This window comes from Solea senegalensis, linkage group LG8 (genome assembly GCF_019176455.1).
Source record: "Solea senegalensis isolate Sse05_10M linkage group LG8, IFAPA_SoseM_1, whole genome shotgun sequence".
NCBI classification, from domain to species: domain Eukaryota; kingdom Metazoa; phylum Chordata; class Actinopteri; order Pleuronectiformes; family Soleidae; genus Solea; species Solea senegalensis.
In genome coordinates, this window is record NC_058028.1 from 4,535,148 (window position 1) to 4,562,907 (window position 27,760).

General features: G+C 43.6%; 1 protein-coding gene across 10 annotated transcripts in view; it reads right to left on the reverse strand.

The window, feature by feature from the left end:
- Positions 1 to 409: 409 nt before the first annotated feature.
- Positions 410 to 27,760, reverse strand: part of robo1 (roundabout, axon guidance receptor, homolog 1 (Drosophila)) — a 253,306-nt gene continuing 225,955 nt past the window's right edge. For 7 of the 10 annotated variants that reach the window (XM_044033010.1, XM_044033008.1, XM_044033014.1 and 4 more), the window contains 15 exons: positions 27,486 to 27,607; positions 25,601 to 25,772; positions 22,910 to 23,110; positions 20,442 to 20,468; positions 16,362 to 16,404; positions 14,695 to 14,849; positions 11,664 to 12,050; positions 10,844 to 10,960; positions 9,202 to 9,346; positions 8,698 to 8,928; positions 7,728 to 8,221; positions 7,486 to 7,647; positions 3,116 to 3,388; positions 2,835 to 3,028; positions 410 to 1,558 (listed from right to left, as the gene is read on the reverse strand). In XM_044033010.1, the coding sequence (XP_043888945.1) occupies positions 1,544 to 1,558; positions 2,835 to 3,028; positions 3,116 to 3,388; positions 7,486 to 7,647; positions 7,728 to 8,221; positions 8,698 to 8,928; positions 9,202 to 9,346; positions 10,844 to 10,960; positions 11,664 to 12,050; positions 14,695 to 14,849; positions 16,362 to 16,404; positions 20,442 to 20,468; positions 22,910 to 23,110; positions 25,601 to 25,772; positions 27,486 to 27,607 (2,738 nt within the window). In that variant the 3' untranslated portion in view covers positions 410 to 1,543. The remainder of the gene's footprint in view (positions 1,559 to 2,834; positions 3,029 to 3,115; positions 3,389 to 7,485; positions 7,648 to 7,727; positions 8,222 to 8,697; positions 8,929 to 9,201; positions 9,347 to 10,843; positions 10,961 to 11,663; positions 12,051 to 14,694; positions 14,850 to 16,361; positions 16,405 to 20,441; positions 20,469 to 22,909; positions 23,111 to 25,600; positions 25,773 to 27,485; positions 27,608 to 27,760) is intronic. The other 3 variants (XM_044033012.1, XM_044033011.1, XM_044033016.1) reach the window with 2 other exon arrangements.

The following is a 27,760-nucleotide window of genomic DNA, read 5'->3' on the forward strand; positions in this document are numbered from 1 at the left end:
AGATTAACGACAGGGGTTTATATACACAATAGCCGCTCTGGCAGCACAGTTACAAGCCATATATCTTGGACAGTAATCAGTTATTTGTACTCATCGAGAGAATTAAATGAGTAACTAGCATATAAATTGACTTGGTGCTTGTAAACCCAATCGTAGGACGGTGGTAACAAAAGACCAAAACAACGCGTGTAGTTTCAACCTTTTATTCGTCATTTTTTTTTTAGTTCTTTTTCCTTTTTTTTTTTTTTGCTTTACGAAACAAATGTTTGCAGATGTCCTACGAATAAACAACAGCACCCTTTTCTCGTCGAGAGCAGAGACCCGACCGGCCGCCCCCCACCGCCACACCCCTCCCCGGCTTCTCCAGAAAAGAGACCCTTTCTTGTCCAATAACAACCTCTCCAGCTTCCCAAAGTGACTCTCTTTTATTTCCTGTATTTGAATTTTCATTTAAGTGCATTAAAGAAGACAACATTACCATTTCCATTAATGTGCGATAGCTGGGTTTATGGTCAATGCGAAAAAAGATATTTACATTGCAGCTATGACTCACATTAATTAACTGTCTGGGTTTTTTTTTTTTTTTTTTTCCTCACTTGAGCTAGCGTCAGAAGTGGAGAGGGAGGCGATCAAAACGAAAGGAGTCTCCTTTCAAGCACAGCCTTCGTAAACAGCAACCTTTACCTACATCATCATCATCATCATCATCAGGATTAACTAGACTCTTTTGTCCTACCTGTTTTCCTCCAGTAAGACAAAAAGGTTAATAGATAGAATGGTTTAAAATAAAGTTTAGTGATTGTGCTTTTAAAACCAAAGTAAAAACAAAGAACAAACATCGACGACGACACGGAACGTAACAGTGCATTACACAAAAATAAAAATAAAAAAAAAAAACGAGAGAAAAGAAAAGAAAAAAAAAATCCCAAAGTGGCACTTTCATGGGGCAGCTAAATAATATTGCAATTTACAAACATGGATGGAAATGATAAAATAATATTTATATTCACTGGCATAATAAAATTAGAATTTTTGCAAAAAAAAAAACAAAACAAAGAAAGACAAATTCAAGGAACCACGATGGGTAAAAATAAGGACATCATGTTTACACGTATATTTACAGTCCCACCTCTGCTCGCTCTGTCATTACAGCAACGTCTGACTGTACCGGACTCTCCAACGTTGAGTCACGTCAATGTCTGGAGGAAGATCTCACTCCATATTGCATTGGAATTAAACATAAATATACTACGGCGTACTTTGCTTTGAATGCACCATCTTTTTAAATCTTCAGACACGCTTTCCTGTTTTCTTTCTTTTTTTTTTGTTTTTGTCAAATGGACATAGAAAATGAACAGTTAGAAAAAAAACCAAACAAACAAACTTAAACACATTGTTCTGTTTTCCAGGTGTAAAGAAACACGACTAACATATCGTATGATGGCAGCCAACATGATTGTGAAATACTGAGATATTTAAAATTGTAAGAGAAACAATGGGAGGGGAAAAATCAGGACAGTTCCTCCTGTGACTCCTCGTTTCTTCAGCTTTCTACCATCTGTTAAAAAGATGAAACCAACAGCGTGGTTAGCATCAAATGAAACATACATTGTTGATTGCATTCACTTGAAAAAAAAAAATAAATAAAAAATAAAATTTGGTTTGTTTTTAAGATTCATTTTTTTCATGGTTGGTTTTCCGGAGTCATTTTAAGTCACATAGATGGTATTAGCATGAGTTTGTCAACTTTACGCAGGCACCTGACGACTTTGCGGGTGTTCAGATTCAGATCTGCTAGACATAGCAATGTTTCTCCAGGATCAGGATTGTCTTAATTGACCCAGTACGGTAGAGAGTTGATGGGGCGTGTATGTGCAGGCAGGAGTCACCATAGGTCCATGGGAAATACCACGAAAAACAGAAAAAAAGATTGCTCCGAAAAACCGGAGTTTTTTTTGTTTTGTTGTTTTCAAATGAATACAATGTGCTTCCATAGTATCCAGCTTTCATAACTATAATTAGACAAGGAACACGTTCTGGTTTGAAGGTAAAGTAATGGTGGCTAACATCAGCAAGTTCTCTCCATCGTTCTTTAACACAGCGGGGAAAGGAAGAAAAATAACATTTTTCTGAACGTTTAAGTCTTCTGCGATTTTTATAAAAATGGTTATCGTCGTAGATCGTTTCTATGATCTGTTAAATAATGTGAATTAGACCGCTAAATTGACATTGACAAGGTAAGAGCGGAGCTGGGTGTTTGACCACGCCCCCTACGATTGTTGCGACCAGCGAAGAAGAAAAAGAGCAGATTTCGTAGTTTACATCAACGCGAGCGCCACGTCAGTCTTTGCTAAATACAAGCTAACGTCGTCTCAAAATGAATGTTAGCAAGCGGCTGCGATTGGTAGCTAACTAGCATTGGTGAAATAAACACGACTGAGGGAGAAAAAATAACGAGCTAACATCAGCGAGTTTTCCACCATTGTTAATTCACACAGTGGAGAAAAAGATTATTATTATTTTTTTTTTTTTCCGAAATCAGAAGCTTTAAGCCTTCTGCCAACGTGTATTTGTACACGCACGTGAGTAAAACAAAGTCAACATGTGCATCAGCATTGAAATAACCAAATTAATATTATAGTATTGTTGTTGTATGATTTTTTGTCGAAGCAGCAGTAATAATTTTACAAAAGACATTTCAAAATAGCATATTTTGAGTTGTAATTATAGATTTATTTATTTTTTTATAAATGTTCGGTATTGTCTTCATTTATAAGGTTTTATTCATTTGACCCAGTAATAACAGGCCTGTGTACTTGTAAAAGAGTCTGTACCTCTAGCTCTTCATCTCCTGGTTGTAAGGCCCCCGTGGTGATGTGGCCCATGTCTGCAAGGTTCCGGCGGCCTCCTTCTCCTCTCCGCCGGCCCCCTGAACCCCGAGAAGACATGGAGCTGGAGGAGCTTGGATCCCGGGGGCTGTTGACTGTGGGGAACTGTGGTCGGCTGTAGGGCAGAATATCTTCTGAACCTAGAGGTAGAGGAGCACAGAGTAAGGCTTGCGCGATCACACGGCACCGATGCATTCCATTACGTTGTACACTGTGTGTTGCAGTACCTGCATGCTGGCTGCGTGCCTTGTTGGCAGTGCTACCCTCATGTCTATTCCCTTTCTCTCCAGGCTTTTGTCTCTCCTGAGCGTCTTTGCGTTCAGATGAGCTGGTCCTGTGGTCCGAGCCGTCTCGGGGCTTGTAGCCTCCCGTTCCTCCCCTCCTGTCCCGCACCTCGCCTGCTTTGGGGGAAATCACTCCTCGGCCCTCCAGTGTTGCCTTGGAGGGATGCGTCGGAGACTTGAGCACCGCTGGAGGTGGGATGGGTGGAGGAGGGAGATCTACAGGATAAACACAGGGAGTAAAACACATCAAAAACTAGGCTGGGAAACTTGTCTCACACCTGCGAGGTGACGCACACAAACACAGCTGCGGTGTTACATCGGTGCACACCGCTACACTGAACCTCCTCTCACACGGACAGTCGGCAGCACAGATAACACTGGACCGTGAGAGAGTTAGATGAGAGTGAGCAGAGGAAGAGGGGAGTGTGATGTTGAGCAGCTGGATCTGTGAACTGCTCGACTCCCTCTGTTCAATCGATGCGGCGCGTCCTTGAGCCATTATTCATATTACGAGAGCAGGCGGCGGTAGGCGGCCTGCTCTCTCACACATCACACAGCCGTGTAAACAAAACGCAGTGGAAAGTGATCGATGGCTTTTCATCTTCTAATCAGCGTCCGAGCTGAGGGATGGTTTTGTTGGCTTAAGACCCTGTGACCCGGAAAGTGAATGAAGATGACAGCCAACACCTTTCTTGCACCGTTTGTGAGGCGCTGAATCTTTTTATTCTATGTATTTTTATAAATGAAAAGCTATAATGGGATAACTGACATCTGAAAATCAGACGGCTTCTGATTATCCTCCACCTTCATCCAGAGGGGAGGGGAGGGGAGGTGGGGCAGTCAATATCACAGAGCAGACAGAGAGGCATCTGCAGTGTTTTAATATCTCTCTTGCCTCCTGAGTCCTACCTCAGTCAGAGTCCGATCAATGCCACAGTCTGAAATATAGCTCAGTACGAGGGATGAGCACAGCGCCCGTTAGATTTATGAGGAAATATCATCGAGGACAGAGCTCAGCTCTGAAAATTGTCTCTGGTCTCAGCCAGGGAGGGTTTATCAGAGGGCGTGGCTGAGACGGATCAGGAGACGAGGGAAGGTTAAGTTCGGAAAAGGAGGTTAGAGACAAAGGCGTCAGAGTCAGGTCATTGGTGGTTCACTTGTTTTTCTGCCCTTTTATTGTCAATAATTCTGGTTTTTAGTAATTGAAATGTAGAAACATTTAACACAATAAAAGTGCTGTAAAAATGAGTGTGTTAATAGTGGCAACTGATATCAAATATTGAATTGATTATGAATATATGACCGCAATTAATCAATTGTGTTCACTTCCTGTTGTGACTGATCTTTATCAATAAATGCCACCACACCCTCCAAAGAGGACACTTCAGTGGAGAGAGAAAACCACTCACTTGTAACAGGTAGAAATTGGCAGAACCATCTGCCTAGTTAGGTAGGGGTGAAAGGAGAAATTTAAACTAATACTGAGGCAAACTGGATAACTAACTACAAACTGAAAAGATCATCGGGAGAATCTTACATCCTACAAAGAGTGGACCGATGAATGAATATGTACGTACTTTAAATGGTACTGAAGTTTCATGAGTTCACAGGAGAGAATCTTTTTAAAACTAAATATGCTATTTAATTATATTATGTACATTTAAATACCCTCTGTGTTAATACTTACAATTTAAACTTCAATTAAAAGTCGGACTGAAAGATTTGGGTATTGCGACTACTGCAATTTAATTTTTGGTTTGGTTTTTAAGTCAAACTTCAATTGAATAACTAATAATTATTAATTAATAATACTTATTTTTTAATAAGTAAAATACTTTTTTGTAATTGGCATAAGAAAAAAGCGACTGAACTTCTGCTGTTCATTCTTCCACAGCACCAAATATTGCGTGTTTGCAGGCAAACATCAATGTTCTCTTTGTTTTCGGTCCTTTTACGTTTCATTAAATCACTTTACCTCACCTATCACCTCACACACCACAGGCAGGGGGGGCATATAGTATGTGTGTGTGTGTGGGGAGGGTGTTGGTAGGAAGCGAGATGGGGGAGGGGATAGCGTCAGGCAATAACCTCCAAATGAAAAACAATCCATTCAGATCAAATGCAATCAGCGAGAGAAGTGATGGACAGACAGAGCTGCCGAGCTGTCAGTCCGCCCTCCTTGCTGCTCAAACAAAGACGGAGGAGAGTGGAGCGGGGAGAAGAGCCGAGGGAGGGATGGAGATCAGTCCAAAGGGAGGGGCAGCGGATGGGGAAGCCAGGATATAGGGATGATGGCAGGAGGAGAAGGAGAAGAAGGAGGAGGAGGAGGAGGAGGGGTGTTGGATTTTCTGCTGTGATATAGCTGGTCTGGCTCCGAGTGAGCTGGATATTAAATCTCCCTGTCAAGTGCTTCCAACCCTCAAGGACACCTGACAGTAAGAGGAGAGCCAGCACTGGGACAGCACATACTGTACGAAGCACAGTGTGTGTGTGTGTGTGTGTGTGTGTGTGTGTGTGTGTGTGTATATGGACACCCACACCTCACCTCTATAGATTTTTTTTAATGATCTTTTCACAAGAAAAGGAGGATTTCTGCCAGTGAGGCAGCGTGTTGTAAAGAACGATGCTGTAAAACGTCCATTGCTCTTTTACTTAACAAGGCTAAAGCTCTTCCTTCTGTGTGCGGCCGCTCCGCTGTTTAGCCCCCGCGTGGTTTATGTTCGCCTCCCGCCGAGCAAAAGGTGGCACTTTGGAATGAGCCCGAGCACCTGGATCAATTTCATTAAGCAGCTAGAGTGGAGCAACATCCCAGTGTCAGCACAGCCAAGCTGGGCAGATCTCCCCTGAGACAGCCCCCGCCCCCCCCATCACCGCCCCACAACCCCACTTCCACTCCTGCCCACCGTTCGTCCGATCTGTTCTGGAGCGATGCCACGTATGTGCGTGCATTAAACACATGGAAGATGATGATTAAACTTCTGGCTCGCGGCAAAACCAATACTCAGTCATTTACGGACACTACATTACAGTAAACTGTATTTCTCACTTTCATGTCTGTGGAGGGAATAGACAGAAGGCCATTGATTCAAACTGGCCATCTGTGTACTGTGGGACACAGCTGACCCGCTGTCTCTCTGTCACTGTTCTGCTGTATACAATTATTCATTGTTGTTGTTTTTACTCTCTATATCTGACTACTTGGGGGTTTTCTGTGCAAACACAGTGACCAGAAATGTCTGCACCAGGCAAAATCACAAACCAAGTTTTTGGGCACAATCCATTTCATTTCAACCTTTCTTCACATTTCTTATTTGAGTAAGGAACCTACCAATAAAATTCACTCACCAGGCACCATATTGGGGACACGTAGACATGATCAGGATGACAGCGAGCATCCGAATAGAAAACGACAGGTGATTTAAGTGACTTTGAATGTGGCAGAGACCAGATGGTCTGGTTTGACTATTTCAGAAACCGCTGATCTACTGGGATTTTTATGGACAAAAAAGGTACAAAAAGAGGGGAAAATATCCAGTCTACGTCACTTCCTTTGGCAAAAATGTCTTGTTGATGTAAAAGGAGAAAAGACAGACAGGTTTGAGATGATGGAATCGCCATTAAACTCCATTAATGACTTGTTTCAACCCTCTCTGTCACATTGGACACTTCATTTTGTGCACATAATATCTAAAGAAATGACTGCTGAGTGTGCGTTATTACTGTTTTTACTGGTATTATAACACTGGAGGGCCACACGGTTGGTGTAGTGGTCAGCACTCCTGCCAGGGTTCGAGCCCCAGTTGGAACAAGGGCCTTTCTGCATGGAGTTTGCATGTTCTCCCTGTGTGTGTGTGTGTGTGTGTGTGTGTGTTTTCTCTGGGTTCTCCGGCTTCCTTCCACCGTCCAAAAACATGCAATATGGGGATTAGGTAAATTGGACACTATCGCCCTACGTAAGCTGAGTTTGGCACAGCGGTAAAGCGGTAGAAAATAGATGGATGGAAATATTTTACTCTACTTATGGGTAGTATATTGAACTTTTGCCAATAAACCCACCAAAAAGGTTACATACTAGATCTTTGCAAGAGCAAGGATGTCAAAATAATACATTTAGTCAGTAAAAAAGCATTTTTCGGATCAAATCTCATTCTGAGTGGACGTTGGTTCAAGGATCAAGGAGTGAACAACAAAGCTCATGTAAGAAAACTTAACTTGTCTCTTTAAACATGAACACAACAACCTGAGGGTTACTGTTTCACAGCACTTCCTGTGAGTGTGATGGTGGTACTCACATGTACGTCCAGTGTGCTTACCTTCATTATACGGATCACGCCGCTGGACGCCTGGATGACCTGCAGGATGCTGTTTCTGCTTTTTAGGAGGCCTCCTATGTACGGCTGCCATACTCATGTTACTATCTGTAGACACCGGACTTCCAGGCCGGTGGCCTGCTGGGTTTATTTGGTATTTTCTTGCTGAAAAAGGATATAAAAGGGTAAGATTTTTCATAACTCTTGCAATAACATTTCTCACGGATGTGGCAACCTTTTCATACCTGAAGCTCCTCCGACTTCATGGCCCTGCGTGTGGGGGTACTTGGCCACTCGGAGGCCTGAATACTCTGCAGCTGCGGCGACCGCCTGAGCAAAGTCGGCGTCGGTGAAGAAGGATCCGTCCGAAGAGCTGACCGCGCTGGACCTCCCTGAAGAGACATTATCCTCTTCAGAAGCCGAGCCCCACCCGTTGATCATGGAGCCCGTCACCGAACTCTCCAGGTCGCCCACGCTGGACGCGGGCGTCTGCTCGAGCCCTCGTAGCAGCAACCTCCGGGGATGCATCTGGGCGTGGTGGGGGTGTGTGTGGGGGTGGGTGTGGTGGTAGTGCATCTTGGCCACCTCGGTATCCGTCTCGTCGCCCTCCTCTTCCTCCTCGAGTATGTCCTCCTCCTCCATGCCGTCAGTGTCCAAGGCCAGTGGGCTGGTGATGTACCCATATGTGTGTGAGGGAGAGTGGGGTCTGGGAGGGGGAGGGGGGCTCACAACATGGCGCCTGCAGCAAAATGTCAGACATGAATTAAATCAAAATGTAGAATATTTGGGTTAAAATAGACAAAGAAAACAGAATAGTAAACCTAAAAACTTTACAAATATGTTATCTTGAACTTAGATTCTTAAAATAAGCTTTAAGAAATCAGAGATGTGTCTTTTTTTTTATGTCAGGCATCCTGTAATTCATGCTTTGTTGTTTTCCTTTTGTACTAAGAAGAATATATTATATTGCAAAAAAAAAAAACCATCTGCTCACTGCTGTAATGCAACACGACAGCAATTTTATCTTTGACAAGAAACAGATAAAATTGACTACGTTTAAACTGCTGTGCTGTACTTTTTCAAACAACCTTCAAATCACTGCAAGTTGATTTCCGTTCTTTCCTGAAATGAACTGAGACAAACAGCTCCTTGTATGGTAACAACATCAATGTTAAGAAAATTAAATGCTGCTCTGCAAGGATTCAAACGGTTTACCTGCGTTCATGGCTGTCAGGTCCATCCTGGAGCATGGGCTGCATCTCTTCTTGGGGCGAGGGCGTGAGAGTGGCTGTGGACTGGTGACTGTAAGATACAGCAGCGGGTGAGGACGCCGCTCCCCGGACGGGAGGAGTGGGCCCCCTCTCCATCTCCTCTTCCTCCTCCAGCTCATCAGGCTGCAGGTACATGTACGAGGGGGGCATGGAGGACTGCGTGTCTGGGTCACAGCTGCCAACAGAGAAGACACGAGCCTCGTTACCTCCATATCACTCACGGAAAACATGAATGTTTATAAAAAAGGAAGCCAGGAAAAACATGCGCTTAATATTCATGCCTTCCCTGTATCTGGGTTTTGACGTGAACCCAATACTAGTCGATGGAAAAACCCTTTGGGTAAATGTTTCTAATGAATGCGCGAAACGGGAGACGAGGCCTAAAGAATGAGCTGGTATTTTAAGAGTGTGTGCACGCCTGTCAGATTAACTGTCATCTTTGACCCACCTTTCTTCCATTGAATGAGTATACTCCTCTACGGTCCGACTTGGGGGTGGGTTTGCAGGGGGAGGGGGCAGCAGGTCAGCCCAGTTCATTGTGCTCTGTTTGGGTAGTTTGGGGGTGCGCATTCCCTTCTTATGGCCCTGACTCCCTGCTCAAAGAAGAAGGAAAAAAATAAAAAATAAAAAATACAGCATTTCCATCAGTCACAGGACACCAAGAGACAAACCTACTGACACAGTTTCTGTCTCTGAATAACACATTAATTATTAATGTCGAAGAAGGCTCGAGTTAACGAGCGAGGGTATGACAGCGGAGAAAAATGCATTAATAAGACCGGCTGACAGAGATTGTTTTACAAAACTCGAGTGTCGAGGCTCATGCGGCGACGTGTGCACACGTACAGTAACTCGAAAATTCGACAAAACACTGTGATTCCCGTACAGCCATATTAACCAGTGCAAAGGAAGGAAAAAAAGGGAAGAGAAGAAAATCACTTAAAGGATCTAATTAATACCAAACTGTTGGAATTGTGAACCAATGAGCTGTGAGGTGCAGTGAGCACTAAAGGCTTTTCCTTAATGGCTTGAACTTCAAATGCAATATCAGAATGGATACATGGCATTAAGGTGGCAGCGTTGCATGCCGCGCGCAATGTGTTCTCATTTGTCCTTGTCCATGGATGGACAGTGAGGCTCTGATGAAATTAGGCTGCTCCATACAGGAATTAAAGTAAAGCCAATTAATGGGAGCGATGCAGAATAGGGACAAAAAGAGAAATACAACAGAAAGCAGGACAAGAAAACAAGAAGTCCTTTTTATCTAATTTGCTTTGAACATCCCCTGGATGACATTGCACCCAGAAAACAAAAGCCACAAGCAAATGGTGCTCATGCCTTTGTTTGAAGGCATTGTTGTCAGTTTCCCTCTCTATTCATTCAACCATTTTCCACTTTCTGAAGGCATCTCCTCTTTCAACATGTCCTCAAAAAGGCCCGACATGGAAATTAATCAAATAAGATTCTTTTTTTTATTAGCATCTCAAAGTGATTTATCGCTTGAGAGGAAAACTGAGGATTTTTAAACGGAGCTGGGGGTGTTGCATGTGATTAAACGCTTGGAAAAAAACTTCCTTAATAGTTGAATTAAAAAGATAAGATATACAAAGCCCCAAAGGGGATATGGAAGGAAAACAAAAAATAAGGCAAGATTTGTGAAGATGTTGTCAGTTTTGCCTATTCGACATGAACACAATCACAACAATGGAACATATTTTATTTTTAGATTGGCCTCAAATGAAGAACTGAAACCTGCCCAGATCTACATTTTGGACCATCAACCACATATATAAGTCTGAGGGGAATGGGTGATGCAGGCTTTAGAGAACTTCAAATCTGACCAAAAATGTCCTGAAGGGTACAGTCGTCAGTTTTTGTGACTCTTGAGTGACTGGACCAAGGATGTTCATGAGCCAAACGCAACACAGGGTGCTCATATTGTAGTGAAAACAACAATCTGATGCACTGTACCCCAACCTTCATTGCCACTGTTATCTTTATCTGGACTAGTATTAGGAATATTCACCTCAGAACTTGGCAGAACTTTATCCCCAGCTTTAATACTTTCCACGAGAAACCATCACTCTTACCGGACGTGCTGCTGCTGCCTCGATCCGAACTGTTGTAGGAGCCTCCAGTGTGGCTGTCGTGGGTCTGGTTGTAGGGGATGGTGGCTGGCATAGGATTGTCGCCTCCTCTGCAGCGATCTGATGGGCGGGAAGATTGGAGCACTGGGTTAGTGTAGCCCCAGGGAGACGTCTCGCAAACTCAGAAACATTCAAGCAAAGCAATTGCTTTGCAGTGAACAAGAAAATTAAGAACCCGCAGTAGATTAGCCGCAGAGACGCATGGTGCACAGTGGAAATATGAAAATGTGTACACCCATGAAATGACATTGCAGTTTAGCGGCGTGTTGTGCGTCACACGCGACGGGAGCCATGCAGTTAATGCTTCAGAATGTTCGTGTGAGTATGTAAACGCATGCAACAGCTGCACAGAGATACCAAAACTATCACACCAAACGTGGTTTTGCTCTGCAGGGCCAACGAGGTGATGATAGCTTTGCTCAAAGCATCTTAAGACCGGAGCTTTATCTTTGTCTTTGTAAAAAGATAAACCTTCACACCTGCCTTCATCACATAACAGATGCACAGATACTGTACAGTAAATCATACATGATGGAGGGGTTAGATGAGTTCCATACAGATAGGTGATGAAAAGAGATGCTGATTTGAAAAGGAGCGAGACAGAAGTAAAGAAGGAGAGCAAGAAACTCTTCTAAAGCCTTCAACGGAGAAGTCGAGGAAAGCTTGCAGAGGAGAGAACAGAGGGGGGGAAAAATCAAGGTGGAGGTGGAAGTTCATGGCGTGGAGTTGAGCTTCATGGCTGCTGGGTATTCCACACACTCACCCTTGTTCAGCTTGTTTTGTTCCATGATGATGTACTGCAGCTGGGAGCCCATTTCCTGTTTCTGCTGCTGGATGGAAGACGGCTTCCAGCAGTGTTTCTCATTCAACTCCCCTCCACCCCCGGGGCCACCTCCGCTACCTCCAGTCCCTCTGTCTGCGTTTATATTGTTGCCCATGATGGAAGACTGGATGAGCTGCGTGGTGGCGTACGGCGTGGGCTGGCCCCCCGGACCCACGAAGCGTCCGTCTTTCAGATTGGGGCTGTTGAAGGTCTTCATCTCATTGATCTTGTTGGACAGGTCTACGTCGCCGTACACTCCCGACTCTGGCACCATGAGATTGGTCTGCTTGTTTTCCATCTGGTTGTTATAATTGGCGATGCAGTCGGCTGGAGGACACGAGGAGGTTATTTAGTGAATCTTGTCTACTGCGGATCAGCTTTGCAGCAGTCTGCGCCAGTCTGGTAACAGCTCTGACACAACAGGGCGTCACCTGATCTCCTACAGAGTTCGACGTATTTATCTGAGACACATCCACATATTCATTTCAAGCTCTTGAAAAGAAAAATCACTCAAATCTTTATTTCCATCCTAAGTATGAGTTTTGTTCGCCAAATGATGATCTACTTTAGTTGAATGACACAGGTGCTATTACACCTGTCTGCTGCAGTCTCACCCCGTGACTAAACGCGGGTGTCATCTCTATTCTTTCCCGCCTGACGTCGGGCACGTCTTCTCTCATTGAGAGGGACAGGGAGACGTGTCTGTATCAAAGACCGGGAATGAGGGCGTGCAGTAAAAGCACAGCACCACTGACAGATCCAATTTACCCTGGCTCATAAAATATTCAAATCCTCCAGCAGATCTGAGAGCCAGCCGTGCGGTAAATACCAAGGACGGCCATAGGTGTGACGCGGCTCGTGCCGCACGGCTCACGTTTCGGGCTGCACGGAAATGGCTCGACACCACCAGCGTTTGATCTGTGAAAGCGCCCCTATGGCTGAGATAAAGGGGACATTAACTCCCATTCCTTTGCACTGTCACCTAGTCAGTGATCCTCTTAATGTTCACAGAGTTGAGGTTTGGCACACACACAAAGCATGCGTCTGGCAAGCTCCTTAGTGTCATACAGCAAAGGGCGTCATGCGAGGAGTGAGGGCTGCCTTTTAGTCTGTTATTCCCTGTTAAACATCCCACACCAAAGTCAAGGTAGAGTGAAACACTTCAGCCTCAGAGGGGTGATTAGCTCCGAGAAAGAAATTAAACTTGATGACTGTAAAGTCTACAAAATGAATTATTAATCCTCATCGGGAAAGGTTTGAAATAAGAAGAATTACTGCATGGATATTAGTCCAAACAGCTGGATGTGAATTATGGTCTGCCCTTAACGGCACAAGTCCCAAGGTGCGTAATTTAGAACATAAACCATTTCATTACAGTCCAACTTTCGGAGATTCTTTTCCCCGGGACTTGCGTCACAGTTAAAAAAAATTAATAAGCTTAAGTCCATTTCCTTCCAAGGTGACGTTTTTTGGCTGCGACTTTGACCGTGTTCTCATTTCAGATCAGGTCACTGTGTGTGTCTGGGTGCATATTAAAAAACGAAAGCATCCGTCCTGTGTATGCATCACCATCCCTGAGGCTGACACACAATAGACATCTCAATGCATTGCCAATGATCCGATACATTAAAGCAACATTATGCAACTACTTTACCTTGAAATAACAGCGTCAAACTCATTTTTATGGTACACTGACTTGTAATGGGGGGAGAACGGTGCCTCTTTTCGTTCTGACCCTGTGAGTGAATGCCTTTTCTCTCACTATGTAACTTTGATAAGATCTCCCATGAGAGGCGGTAGCTATTAACTCAAAATCCTGAACTGTAGAACAGATAAAAGAAAAAAGTCTTAAAGATATAATATGTAAATATTCTGTATAAAAATAACAAAGAGAACAACAAGACTAATGTTATATGTAGTTAAGCAGTACGGTAATGGACCACTCCATTTTGGTCTCCACCATCTATACTATAACTTACGTAGGAAAACCTCCTGTGTTACATCAGAGAAAGAAATAGTAAAGTGTAAATAGACTAATTCCCATGATCCCGTGCTGCTTCCAGACATCATCAAGCTTCTTTAAGCTCTAATTTTCAGCAAAGGCAGCTTTCAAATATCAAGAATTCATTTATAACAGCACAGTTCGTTTCTGGTGCTGGCATAACGGATATACTCCACGTCAAGTGAAACCATGAATTCCCTTGTTTTTGTGTCGTTTATGCTACATACTGTTGCTTTAAAGGTACAGCAAAGTGCAGAAGATTAATTGGGACTTGGCGTCATTTGAAAACAAGGTCCTGTGTTGACCTTTCCAGCACTGCTGTATAAACTAAGCGGCCGTGTGCTTGTGTTACATCTGCTTTAATCCTCATTCATACTTTACACCTCCACCCATACTTATTCCGTCTCATCCTCTTTGTCTGCTCCGCCAGGTGAACCTCTGTCTCTATCATTCTCCGTTCCTCTCTCTGCTCCCGGGCCACCGTCTGCAGTCCGAGCCTTGACCTCCTCGCCCGCTGCACATTTCTTAAATAACTGAGCACTTAAAGGAAATTACATTACCGGGGCTATAACAACGGTATGGAAATCAGCAAAGCAATTCGATTAGCAACAGAGTAGAGCCATAAGCCCCTCTGAGTGTGCTCCTTTTTGATTTCCTGCCTAAAACAGCTCGACTTTAACCTCCGATAAATCAAACACACACAACCACACAGCCTCTCTTAATCCTAATATTTCTCCAGGTTTTTCTTCTTGGAGACTTACAGAAAAGAGAGACACGCTGAACACCTCTCCGGGGAGCTAACCTAGATATCAGATTTTACTTCCTTTTTCACTTCAGATTCCCCTAGTGCCTACATTTCTTATCTCTGCACTTATTTTTTTCAAGGGCTGCATCATTATCTTTGGAGGGGGTGGGATGGAGTGTTTATTTTGCTTGTTGCAAAAGTACGGCGGCTTCATTGCTACATACCTGGTCGGCTGTACGTTGCCAAGTTACTGTCGCTGTTGCCGTTGCCAGCGGTGCAGCAGTTGATGCTGCAGTCGTTGTGGTTGGAGCAGGAGTTGGGCCACGTGTCAGCCAGCCAGGGCTGAGTCGCAGACTCCCCGATGTTCAACAAGCCAGGCCTGGAAGCCAAACGGTTAACAATAGTAAGCCAACACCGCAGTGACATTTATGTGAATGAGCCGAAACACCCACAGTAACAAAATATTTTAGAAAGAAAGAAGATTATGTGGAGTGTATTTATCCAGCAGCTGACAAAAGAAAAAAAGAAACCGAAATCCAGCTTTAGACCTTTTGCCTTGTGGCCGTTCGTGTGTGTGCGCGTACGTGCACAGCTAAATAGATTGTGTGTGCTTGACTTGTCCACAGTCCACGGCACTTTCCCTGAGCCCGCGTGAGCATTAGCGATCCGCCCGGATTAGACAGCCGGATAAAAATTCACTCCCAATGTTGCCAAATGCGTGTCCCGAGCAGTCAGTGAACCTCGAACGCTCCCAGAGTAGATTCCATGGTGTCACACTACATCTCTATCATTTGAAAAGTTGAAGAGGAAACCAGTGCAGGGGCAGTTTTTCACATGCCATCTGCCCGGCATCCATGGCTATTGTTTCCACGTCTTACTCCCATTTCTTTCTTTTGGCTTTAATCCCGGCACAATTCGAGATCTCTTGTTCTACTGTATAACCTGACCTCGGGCCAAACATGGGCGCTTTTTAAAAGAGCCGGGAATAAATAGCATCATGAAACGCATCAATCCGGCACACAAAGAGAATGCACATTGTGTCGGTATTCAAATCTCCACAGTTTGCATATTCAAACACTGCATTAGCATTGAATTACATTCCCACTCAAACGACTCATTTCTTGGTTTCTTTTTTTTGGAGGGGGGGTAATGAACACATTCGTCTTCCAGAGCCAAATACAATTCCACAATAGCTCCTCCATCAGCCGGCACTTGTGTGTTGACGGGGAATGGCCATTGTCTTTGCACAGAGCTGACACAGCCACACTCGCTTATGGGATTCAATCATACAAGCGGATAATATAATGAATATGGATTTACTGCTGATGGCGGCTCCGAGCTAAGCTAAGTGTTCATTAACATGGGAACAACACACGCACACGTGTAGTAGAGTATTGTGCACACAAGAGCAACAATGAAGTATTTCTCTTTGTGTTTTCAATCTTTACTTTTATTTCCGTAGCAGGTGCATTTGAGAGTTGTGCAGCGTTTAATCAGCCTCCGCTCTCCTTGTGCACAATGCACCAGTTCCATAACAAGGAGTACATACATGGTCGTTTACGGTAACGCTATGGCGCAGCCTTGTGGCCGCAAGTGTTACTCCACTGTAACAGGGTGAGGATGAGCTCCTGGTATACTCATACTGTATGTGAGGCTTTGTTCCTCCTCGCATCAGATTCAGTGCACCTCCCTGCCTCCCTCCCTCTCTCCCTGCCTACACCATTCTCAGGTTCTCTGCGCTTTTACAAAGGCACAGCACTCCCCCTAGTGTTGCTCAAACACAAGTGCACCTGCCAATGACAGTGTTCAGGACATTTAGCCTCCTACTGTGTGTGTAATTAAATACAATTAATCAAAGAGTTTCCCCCAAAAAACGTGTGCAATATCTTACCTGCCAGCACTGGACACACCCTCTCCACCTCTCTGATATGCCACTGAAAAAGAAAGAGAACACTGAGTTAGTATGTGGGAAATATCTAATTTAATCATGCTCCATATTCTACTAATCATTTATGAAGGCACAGAGAGTCAAGTCCATAACTTTTTGATCTAAATCGCAGCTTTTGTGATCTGCTAATTGCATTATATCAACTTTCTATTTGAAAAGTATGAACTGTTCAGCCCTAGTTACTTCCTACTTTGATTTTATTACATTATCATCTTTGTTATTTTCCCTCGCGGTCCCTTTTAATGTTTAATTAGTGTCTTAGCTGATTATTATACAACACATCAAGCCGATTGTTACTTATGCAAGTTTATATTTATTTTTACTGAAATGTGATAAATGCATTTAAACTCTGCTGTTTTATCCAAACTGGGACTTTTTTTTGATTTATAAAGTTTAGTTTTCTCATGATATTTCACAGTTTGATGTATTCAGTGTTTGGTTTATACGCATTTTGTTTTTTTGGAGAGATGGACCAACACGTGTATATCTCAGTCTAGCAGTTTCACGTAGTTACTGTATCAGAAAATGTTAAAAATGTTGTTTTTAATGATTTCTTTGTTTCATGGAGCAAAGAAACAGAGAAAATATTCTCATTTAAGAAGCTGAAACGATCAGAAATCTTGTTTTAATCATGAAAAAAGCTTCAAAATATTTGACGATTCGTTTAGTAATCGATTAATTGTTTCGGCTCCAGTGGCATCAAATATCAGCTGCTCTGATTTCTACAGACCGGTGTTGGCATCAGCCATAGAAAAAAAACAATATTGATTGACCTGTAAAATCAGGTGTACTGATGGTGTCATGTTGCCTGAGTCACAAAGACAGCAGCAGCAGGAGGAAGAGGAGGAGGAGGAGGAGGGAGAGGAGGACATGTAAGAAGCTTATGAAGAACAGAGAAGCCGAGCTCTTAGGTCGTCTGGCTCGGCTTCCGTGTGTTTGAGGCCTCGCGCGCTGCAAGGTGGACTCTTTCAAGGAGCTCTAAGCTGCCATGTGTGAAGCAGAGATAAACTTCCAACTTTAATTACTATCTCTTCCCCGAGAATAGAAAGAGAGAGAGAGATGGTGTAAGGTTGGGCTGAAGCCATGTTGACTCACTGTCTCTCTCTTGTTCAAAACAGGAAGTGTTTGTTTTGGCCTTTTTTTTTTTTTGCATGGTAGCTGGAGCAGTTTCTTAGATCAGTTTGATGCAAAGTAATCACAGGTCAGGGTTTTACATTCAAATCAATACGCTTCCTCTTTCACAGCGGGGTTTTACACCAGAGCAGGAGGAGTGTGTTTTACCTCAACGATTTCTCTCAGATCTTGATTAACAAAACACAGTTTCCTGTTCAGGTACAGTCTGCCAACGAAGTACAAATACTTCATTACTGTACAACATTAATGTATCTGTACATTACTTTATTTGTATTTCTAGCAACTTTCACTCCACTACATTTCCTCTAACTCTCTGTTACTCGTTACTACCAAATAAAATTAGAAGAAGAAGAAGAGTTGGTATTATGGTCTGTATTAATATCAAGGTTTTCTAGTCTTGATGAGCTGCTTTACACGACAGCTTTCATCCATTCGCACGCTGCAACAGGGGGTTAAGTGTCTTTGCTCAAGGACACATGTAGACGAGCGGAGCCAGGAATTAAACCCACAACCTTCCAGTTGAACGAAAACTCGCCCCACCACTGAGCCACCATGGCTCAAATCTAACTCCTCAGTTTTTTTTTTTATCAGAAAATGACTTTTGATACTTAAGTACAGTAAAAGTCCTTTACTTTAAGACTTTTACTGAAGTAATGTTATAAAAAAGTGACTTCAACTTCTACCAAAGTCATTTTCTGGTCCCATACTTGTGCTTTTACTCAAGTATCCCTTTAAAGTACTTTATACAAGACTGCAGTTTCCACACGGACGAGATCAGCCAGTGTGACCACAAACATACTGGACACTGTTGTCCTGTCTCTTCCACTTCCCTCTCCTCCCTCACACAAAGTCCCCCATTCACCGCTGCACTAAGTCCTGCCACACCTGCAGCAAACAAAGCGTTTCATTCAGATGAAAGTGAATTTAAAAAGAAACAAACATGCAAATGGAGAACACCGGCGAGGTAACGCAAGCGTTTATTGTATCTCCATCACACTGTGCCACCTCGGTTCACAGATAACCTTCCTAACTGTCCTGCTGCTGCTGCTGCTGCTCACATGTCTAATTGAGCTTGGTGTGTCATTCTTGTGCCGGCGGCCCTTTTGATCAAGTTTGAACAGCGTCTCAGCGGCGCAGCCTCCCTTCTGTTTGAGCGCCGTGTTTCGACACGATCCCCCCCCGCCCGCAAAAAAGAATTTAAGTGAAACATTTTATTTTCAAATTGATCCTTAATTGGCACCCGGCATTGGCCACCTTTGTTGGTGGATATACAGTATGAAGTGAAGTGGTTTGTCACTTCTCCATGAGAGCAATTAGTGTTTCACAAATATTTGGCATGGCTTAATACCAATAATAATTATTATTATTATTATTTCATAACTTTTTCCTACCAGGGCAGAACCATGAGTAAAATATGAAATTGCAATTCTCCTGACATGAGTTTTATATTTACCGCGTTACAAATTAAACGACGCAGGGATGACATTGAAGTATCCGACTCAGATGAACACATTAACACAGCTAATTCTTATTTCTGTATATCCTGTTATGAGACTGGGAAGACGTGCACTACATTAAAAATCCACCGTTCTGACTGCAAGCAAAGGAGTTGAATCAGAGGCCATCACATACACATATGAAATGAATTGGAATCCAAATAAAGCCCAAAAAGGGAGTTAACGAAGGGACGCTTAGATCTGATGGGAAAGAACTCGGGTGTTTCCTGTTTTCTGGAGTACGGGAGAGACGCTATTGCTATAGTCAAATTTAGTTTGTCGTGGATTGGAAATTTATGTTCAAAAGTAAAAAAAAAAGAGCATGAGAACATCAGCCTAGGGTGAAGACCGGGAGGGCAGGGTCTACTAGGATTGGGCTTAAACTCTGTCGGACACCTGTCTGAACGGATACTGGCTTGCAACAATAAAGTTGTTCTATGCAAGTCTCTTTCTGCACCATCATCTCAGCACCTGTTGTTATTTTAGGAAGGAAGGCCCGGTAAACAACAAGATCTGAACTGTTTCTAACATGAAATGTACTACTTATTTCAGTTTTGATTTGCATGGACCAACGCACAATCAAAGCAGCTGCAGCCGTTACCATGTAAATTCCATTTTGAAAACAAATCAGCCTTAATCCCTACTGATGCTGCCATCAGTCTGATACAATCTTTTACCCGTTTTTGAACAACATATTTAGACCTTACGATAATGCTCTCACCACCGCAGCCTCCACATCTCTCTAAATGTCAAAGTCAGGGTTTACAAATCATATTACAGGGTATGTGCAGGAATCCTGAAGTTAATTTCAATACCTTTTTAAGACTTTTTCAAGACCTTCTCAAAATATTTTGAGACCATATCGCCACTTCAGCTACACATATTTCACTTACAAAACAGTTTCAATTTGCAATTAAATCTATAAAGCACAACCATACAAAGGAACTCATAAGCTGGAAAGGAACAAAGCTCAGAGGCTACAGGGATCGACAACCAGGAGTCCGCAAACTTACATTTTCCCATGTCTGACGATATTTGGACTTTATTTCGTGCGATTTCGGATATTATTTTGTGTCAGGAGGAGCATGTTCGCTGTCGCAAGATGTTGCAGGGCGAGCATGCCTGTGCATCGTTATTTTTAACATATAAATACATTCATGCATACTTTTTGCAGTCAAACTCTATTAATATAACTCATGAAATCGCAGTTAAGACTTTTTGATGATTTTCCCAAAATTGATTCATCAACTTTTAATACTTTTTAAGAGCCCACGGACACCCTTTATTAGATCTCACTGTTTTCTTTTTCCCAATATCTGATTATGGGAAGACGGATACTAATACTCATCACTCAACAACAGTTACATATAATATGAAAATTCTGAGCTCTTACCTGTCGGTGTGAAAGTAAAGGACGGCACTGTTGAGAGAAACAAAGGACGTAAAATTAATGTTGTGTGTTTCACCCCCCCCAACATAACTCCTGCCAAAGTAAATAAATCCATAAAGTGTGTCTCTATTCTCATGCTTCTTTCTGCCCTCAAGTCTTTGATCCCCTCAGACACCTCTGCCCCCTACCCCCCCCCCAACTGTGAGAAAGTGAGTGTCGAGCTGCAGCTGCAGGTTCAAGTCCTGGCCCAGAGTATCAGCGAGCCCTGCTGGGTGAGGGTCAAACGCTGCAGAGATATCTCCAGTTCTCACATCATCACCCACACAGCTCCCATTACTCACACACACACACACACACACAGATGGCATTGATGGGCTCCCTGTGCAAGCAAACAAACATCAACCTCACTCTCTTGGCTGATTTATATTCTGCAGCGGGCGTTGTTGTCTGTGGATTTCTTCTATAAAATGCACTTTGATCTGTGTTGCTGTTCTCAGAAGATGTGAGGAGCGAGATGCAGTCGATGCAACGTCGTGACACACAGTGCGCGGCGAACGTTAGAAAATGAAACCTTTAAGAGAACGGTCTGAGTGGACAAATACTCGTTGAATATGTTGAAAGGTTAAATACGTTTTTATCTGCCTGCTGAATGCTGGTTTTTTTTCGAATGTAAACGTGACTAAAATACGCAAGATTTCAGATTTTCACTCCCTGCTTTAATGAGGCCATGACTGAACTTTGAACCGTGTGCAGTAATTATTACGCGGTCTCTACCATCTCACCAACGACCTATTTGTTTTGCTGATTTGTTTGGATAAACTCCCACAGTGTCATATAAATCGTAAAAAAAAAATCACTGTGCAGTTTGTACGAGTAGCTTTGTCGTCAAAGAAAAACAAACAAAGAAAAACAAAAGGCCTCGTTCACCAGAGTTGTAAAATTGAAATATGTAATCAGACTATAATGACAGGGAGCAGCACACACACACACACGTACAGTCCTACTTCAACCTGTTTTACTCTGAGTGTGCTTTGTTGCTTCATGTGGTTGCAATTACACACTTTTGAAAACATTCTTAGTTACCAGTTCCAACAAAGACTGTGGCCTCTTGTGGTCTGGGAGGAAGGAGGAGGAGGAGGAGGAAGACTGGCAACTGTGCTCCTGAAAACCTTTTTTTTTTTTTTTTAAGTGTATGTGAGTAATACAGGATCAAACAGGGTCAGAGGTTAATCTAAGCCTCGCAGTATTATTATTTAACACCTGTACACAAACCACTCCTCTGTATCTATAGACTGTATTCCCTGTAGATTACATTGCTTATAGCTTCTGCACAAACTATTTAATTTACTTGTATTATATGTATTCTTGAATGTAATATTTGCTGCTTTTTTATGCTTTTATTTTTGATATTTTGTCATATCTCACAGAATAAGACTAATGAGATCTTGTCTTGAAATTTGAGATATTCTAAGGTTATTTGAAAGTCCAACCTGTGACATTGCACTGGTTTTTGCAGAAGTTTGTTTGTATAACTGCTATAAAATAAGAAATCACCTGTTTTTTTTGGAGCTTCAGAAAAACCCTTTTATATGTACTGTCGGCAAAGGTTTATAAAGACTGCCATCTGTATCACCGTGTCTCTACAGCAGCCTGAAAGCAGCATCAGTGTGTGTTTTTGCATTTTTAAATCGGAAGCTTACAATACAAAACACCTAAGCCTCAAAATGTCAGAAAATGTCCTGTCAGTAAGTGCTTTTGCCCATTTTTCCAGAAGAACTCTCAATATCTGGCAGTTATTTACTACATGTTCAAATTTACTGCATGTTAAAATAGTGTATTAACAATTTAAAATGAAGAAAAACAAAAAATAATTGAAACACAATAAAAAAAAAAGCAGCAGTTTGCTTGACAATCAATCGTTTCCTTGAGCAGGCGTGAGGTGCAGAACATGGACGACCTGTGATGGTCACAGATTAGCGACAGCTAATTTCCATTCTCCGTGTGTTTCAAGGTTGAAGGTGAATGTGCCCTTTGACCCCCGGGAGTCAGTAAAAATTGAAGTGCACGCGTGGTGCAGGTAGTGCTCACAGGCAGCAGCAGCAGCAGCAGCCCCAAGGACGGTCGAAAACATGAATGAGACTGGGGAAAACAAAGGGCTAATAGCTCTTTTTATACGTTAGCTATTGTGGGTGGAGGTCGGTCATGTCACAAACCAGTGAAATCCCACTAAGACGGTTGCAAATGCAGTTTAAAGGCCTACACTGGAGAGTAACGCTCCACAATGAAGTGTGTGTGTGAGACAGGAAAGATGTGAGGGGGTTTGTTTTGGACGTAGAAGATGAACAAACAAATAGCTGCATTCCATTTTGTTTTCCTTTCTCTTCACACTTTGTGTAAGTAAAAGAAAAAAAACCCTCTACAAACTGAACGCAGCAGCACAGTAGATTAGAGACTCGAGTGCTTGCTCTGACCTTTGCGTATGCCCGCATAGCTGCTGGAGAGGCCGTTCCTCTTCTTTTTGTGTCTGTACAACCAGATACTGAAGACCATGAGGATGATCCAGCACGCCGCTCCTATCCCCGCGATGAAGGCCGGCTGCTTCACCACGTCCGAGATCTGCTGGGACAGAGGGTTCTCTGAGGCCACCGTCTCCGTCATGCGTCCAGAGGCATCTGGAGACATGGAATTAGGGAATGATTAGGAGAGATTAGGAGGAAAAAAACACTTTATTCAAGTTGAGAACAGAACTGGAATAAAGGGAGTTAGGAATGTGAGTGCAGGGGAAAATAAAGTGTGAAGCTGGGAAAATATTCAAAACAAATGGGAGTCGAGTACACAGCTGTGAGTATTCCTCTTTCTCCTCATGTACAGAAAACGTTTTCATGTCAGTGGGTGAGGCTGCTTTGTGTCTTCCTCTCCATTATTCGGAAAGGCCTTTCATCGCAAATCTCCGTCGACAGCAGCAGGTGAGCAGACGGCGGCGTTTGAGCGAGGAGGCGGAGAGAAACTGTACGGCGGTTTCATAATCGCAGAAATGAATCCAGTCAGATCATCCTCTCTCACAGACACCAGAGTAATTAGCAAACTGAGGTGTAAAAATGCCTTGAAGCTGTTTCTACTGTGAAAGGAGCAGTCTGTGTGTCTGCTCACAACAACAACAACAATGACGGCGACGTGCTCTCTGTCTTTTTTGTCTCATCTGTTTATTCTCTCCGTGCTTTTCCGTCATGCGTGACACATGAAAGTCTTCTCTCCCTCCCTCCCTCCCCCCCATGCCATTCTGAATATTCTTCATGTCTGTGTTACTTTTCGTATCTTTCTCTCAAAGGTCTTTCAAGTTGTAGCCACTCTTATCTGTCAACTGTCAAAGCCAGAGGCAAAAAAACTAAAAGAACCCTTCTGTCTTTCTTTGTCTCACTCGGTCCATTCCTCCATTCAGACGGCTCCTGGACTCGGTGCCAGCGGAGCAGAGCATGCCAGTGTGACTAAGCATCCCACAAGGGACTGGGCAGGTATCTGGGGCTGAGATGACGCACACAAGCTCACAGTGTGACAAATGCATCTGGGCGAAGTGCTGCTCCCCGAGGCACATTGTGTTTCCAGCGCGGCGTTGGAACGCGGCAACAATCACCACAGGAACTCCTCGAGTGAGCGAAATTGGATCAGTTACAGTCGCTGCCTCTTTCCCGTCCATCCCAGGCTATTCAATCACACATTTAAATCCACATGCTCTTTTCTGTCTGGCTACACCAAGACGTCTCTGTTTGTCATTTCAAAGAGGTAAAAAAAAAAAAAGACCTGCTAACCACAAATACGTGTAAAAACATACATCACGTGACCTTTCAGGCGCACTGGGCATGTGTGTGCTGATATTTGATTACTCAGTTTAAGTGTTTTCCTGTGATGAATACAAGCTTTTTGACGTTTTCTGGCTCATTTAATGGGAATATCTTCTGGTGTCTTTGCTCCGAAAATGTTATCCTCTGGATGTCTGGGAAACATTCCTACTCAGTTAAATGGAGAAACTGACTGAGAAAATGAATCAATTGTGAAAATAATTGTCAGTTTCAGCCTTAATTAGATAGATATTGAGCTAAAGCGTCCCGTTCCAAAGTATTATCACAAATTAAACTGCAAATATTTCAGCAGAAAACATGCAATTAGTTATTTTCCCCTGCGGTAGACATTGAATAAATTCCTGGTGTTAACTTAGCTGCTTTGTTCACAACTGATAGACAAGTTGGGCAAATAAGAACCAACAGGAAGTGAGCCTGAGCTTCTGTAATGGGTGCTGTACTGTATTTTTGGGGGGTTCTAAAACACCCGGGGTAATGTGGATGACAGGCACGGTGTGGCGCGGTGCAGCGCTATGGAATGGATGTAGCGTCTGTCTCTGCCTCATGTGTTTTCCATCCCTCTCCTTAGCAATAAGAAGTGACAAAAATATCCGAAAATATCTGCCCGTCTAGACGAGGAAGGACAAAGAAAGGAGGTCGCCTACGACGGCCGACCTCAGCGCGGACTGTGATATTTCTTATTCTAAGCGTTAATGAAATAATGTCATGTCTGTGTGTGAGTGCAGAACTCATTATTGCCTTTGTTGTTTGTTTGCAGCAAAGCGGAGACGCACACACACACACACACACACACACACACAAAAAAGAGCGGAGCAGGGTGGGGCCGGCAGCTCAACACTTCTGCCACACAGGAATTTAATGTGTCCGTGTCGATCGCAGCAGCTGCCAACTACAGAGCGACTACAGAGGCTAAAAGCCATTTCTAGTGGGCAGGGAAAAAAAAAAATGCAGAGGTTCCTTGTGATTCACACTCATCACACTCTTTCATGGCAAGTTTGATTTTGTTTGTATAACAGTAATCACGCACAATTACAGTTTTTAGTGAAAGGGAAAAGCAGGCAACGGCATGAACGTGTGCGTCGCTACAAAGAAAGGAATGACATAATTGTCTGTTTACTTGGCATAAACGTGGCATTACTGAAAACCTTTTAATTCCAGCTGACTGGATTAATGCCATAATTATTTGTCAGATAATTGGGGCTCACTCCGTGTGCAGGGCTCGCCGGAGGAGAAACGCAGACGTTTATACGACCTTCTGTGCAAAAGGAGAGAGAGAGAGAGAGAAGTCAACATAGTTTTACTCACCGAGCTGGAAGAAGGTGATGTCGCTCTTAACGCCAGGTCCCACTATGGTGCTTGCTGCCACCTCCACGCTGTATCGGATCCCCGGGGTCAGACTGGGGATCAGCACGGATAAGGTTGTGCCGTCGACGGTGCGGTTGACGTGGTACCTGCTCTCGTTCCCCAAACACCAGATCTGCTCATAACAGGAACAAAGAGAGGAGTGGAGTTTGAGGGTTAATGTTGTGAGGTTTTCCCGTCTGTTTTCTTTACGTTTGACGAGAGCTCCCCGCTGCACCGCAGGTATTGTGTTACGCCTCGGAGGTGGCGAAACAATGTTACGGGTTTTACTCGGATCCGCTATAAGTGAAGTAGCCATATCGTATCAAGTGTGGCCTGAAGCCCATGGAAAACAGATGAGGTATCTGCAGTCTCTGTAACCCAATTTTAGGCCTAACCACACGGAATATTTTTTTTTGCACTCTTGTCTTTGCAGCAAGAAGACCCGGGTTCAAGCCCCCAGTTGGAACAAGGGCCGATCTGCAGTGATTTGCATGTTCTGTGTGTGGGTATCTCTGTGTTCTCCGGCTTCCTTCCACAGTCCAAAAACATGCAACATGGGGGTTAGGTAAATTGGACACTCTAAATTGACCGTAGGTGGGAGAATGGATGGTTGTTTGTCTCTATATGTCCCCCTATATGGGGGATGAAGTGGTAGAAAATGGACGGATGGATGTTCTTGAAAGGTTCTCACAGTTTCAAGAAACGTCCTAAAATGCTGTAGCACATGTGTTTACGTGACACCATATACTGTAGCTTGCACCACAGCTTTATATCAACAACTGTACAGGTATACATATGTATACAGTTGCAGAAACAGGGGCAGAATGAAGCCCAAGGGGCGACTGAGGAAACATAAACAAACTCCCAAACATACACGAAAACGCAAAAGTGGCGTTTGTGGATTCCCTTAAACTTTATGGATTCACCTCAGCCTGAGGCCTGCAAACCTCCACATCCTCATCCCACCAGTTACCAGATAGACACTCTCCCTCAAGTGTGTATTACACACGTGTTGGCCCATCTGTGATGGACGTACAGTACAAAGCTCCGAACTCGCTCTCTTTCGTTTCCTCGAAATTGCGGCGAGTGAAACGGCCGCCGGGGGATCAGGCTCTGTAACGAGCGGGGAAGTCTCTCTCTCGCGCGCTGGACTTAAAAACCATGAAATGACTCCATCGCCAGAGACATTTACCTGGAAAATTAACAGTGGCTTAACGTTCCTGCCCCCCCTGCCTCCGCTTCATCTTCCATTCCACTGGTAGTCAATATTCCCACTGTGCCACAATAAATGCCTTTCCACTTAAAATGCAGGACTCTCGCGGCATAGACAATGAGAGGTCGGCGCTGCCCAAAGTGAGGCCATTACAGAGAGAGCATGCATTATCAGGGAAGGAGAGAGGAAAGGTAGTTGTTGACTGGAATTATAATTTGATTCCGTCCTTTAATTTTTTTCACGTAATTCCTTAGTATCTGTAGTTTAAAGTTAAGATAAAGCACATTTTATTATCTCCTCCGAACACAAATACACCAATAATCAGCAGTTACAGCCTCTCAATGAAGATAATCCAGCTTTCCCCCACTAGATGGCACTGTTTCACAACAGTTTCAACCTGCTTTTCCCTCTGTGTGTGTGTGAGCCTCTGATGAGGCACACAGGGGGAGTGTACAAAGGTGTGTCTCGACCAGGAATTCATTACCTTTCCGTGTGTGTGCATTGTCCCTTTTCTCACCTAACCCTTCCGTCTGCACCCCTGTGTGTGTTTGCTTCTCCTTTGTGTCTCCACATTACCAATTGCTCAGACCTTGTGTGTGTGTGTTTTTTTCTTCTTCTTCTTCTTCTTGTTACCTTGTATTCCTGGACCACCCCATTCTGTTCCTCTTCTGGAGGGGGTTGCCAGGAGACCACGATCGCAGTCCCATTGTCCCCACTCTCCGTCACCGTAACCTCGCGAGGCGGGGCACTGGGGGCTGGAGGAGCAGACAAAAGATAAACACACACACCTTCACGCGTGAAACATAAACACGGCCGCATGCCACCTCCGTCCTGCCGTCACATTCAGCTGTTGGAATTTGTCCTTTATCTCTGTGCGAGATTGAAGCTGAGGTGAGAACAAAGGCTAA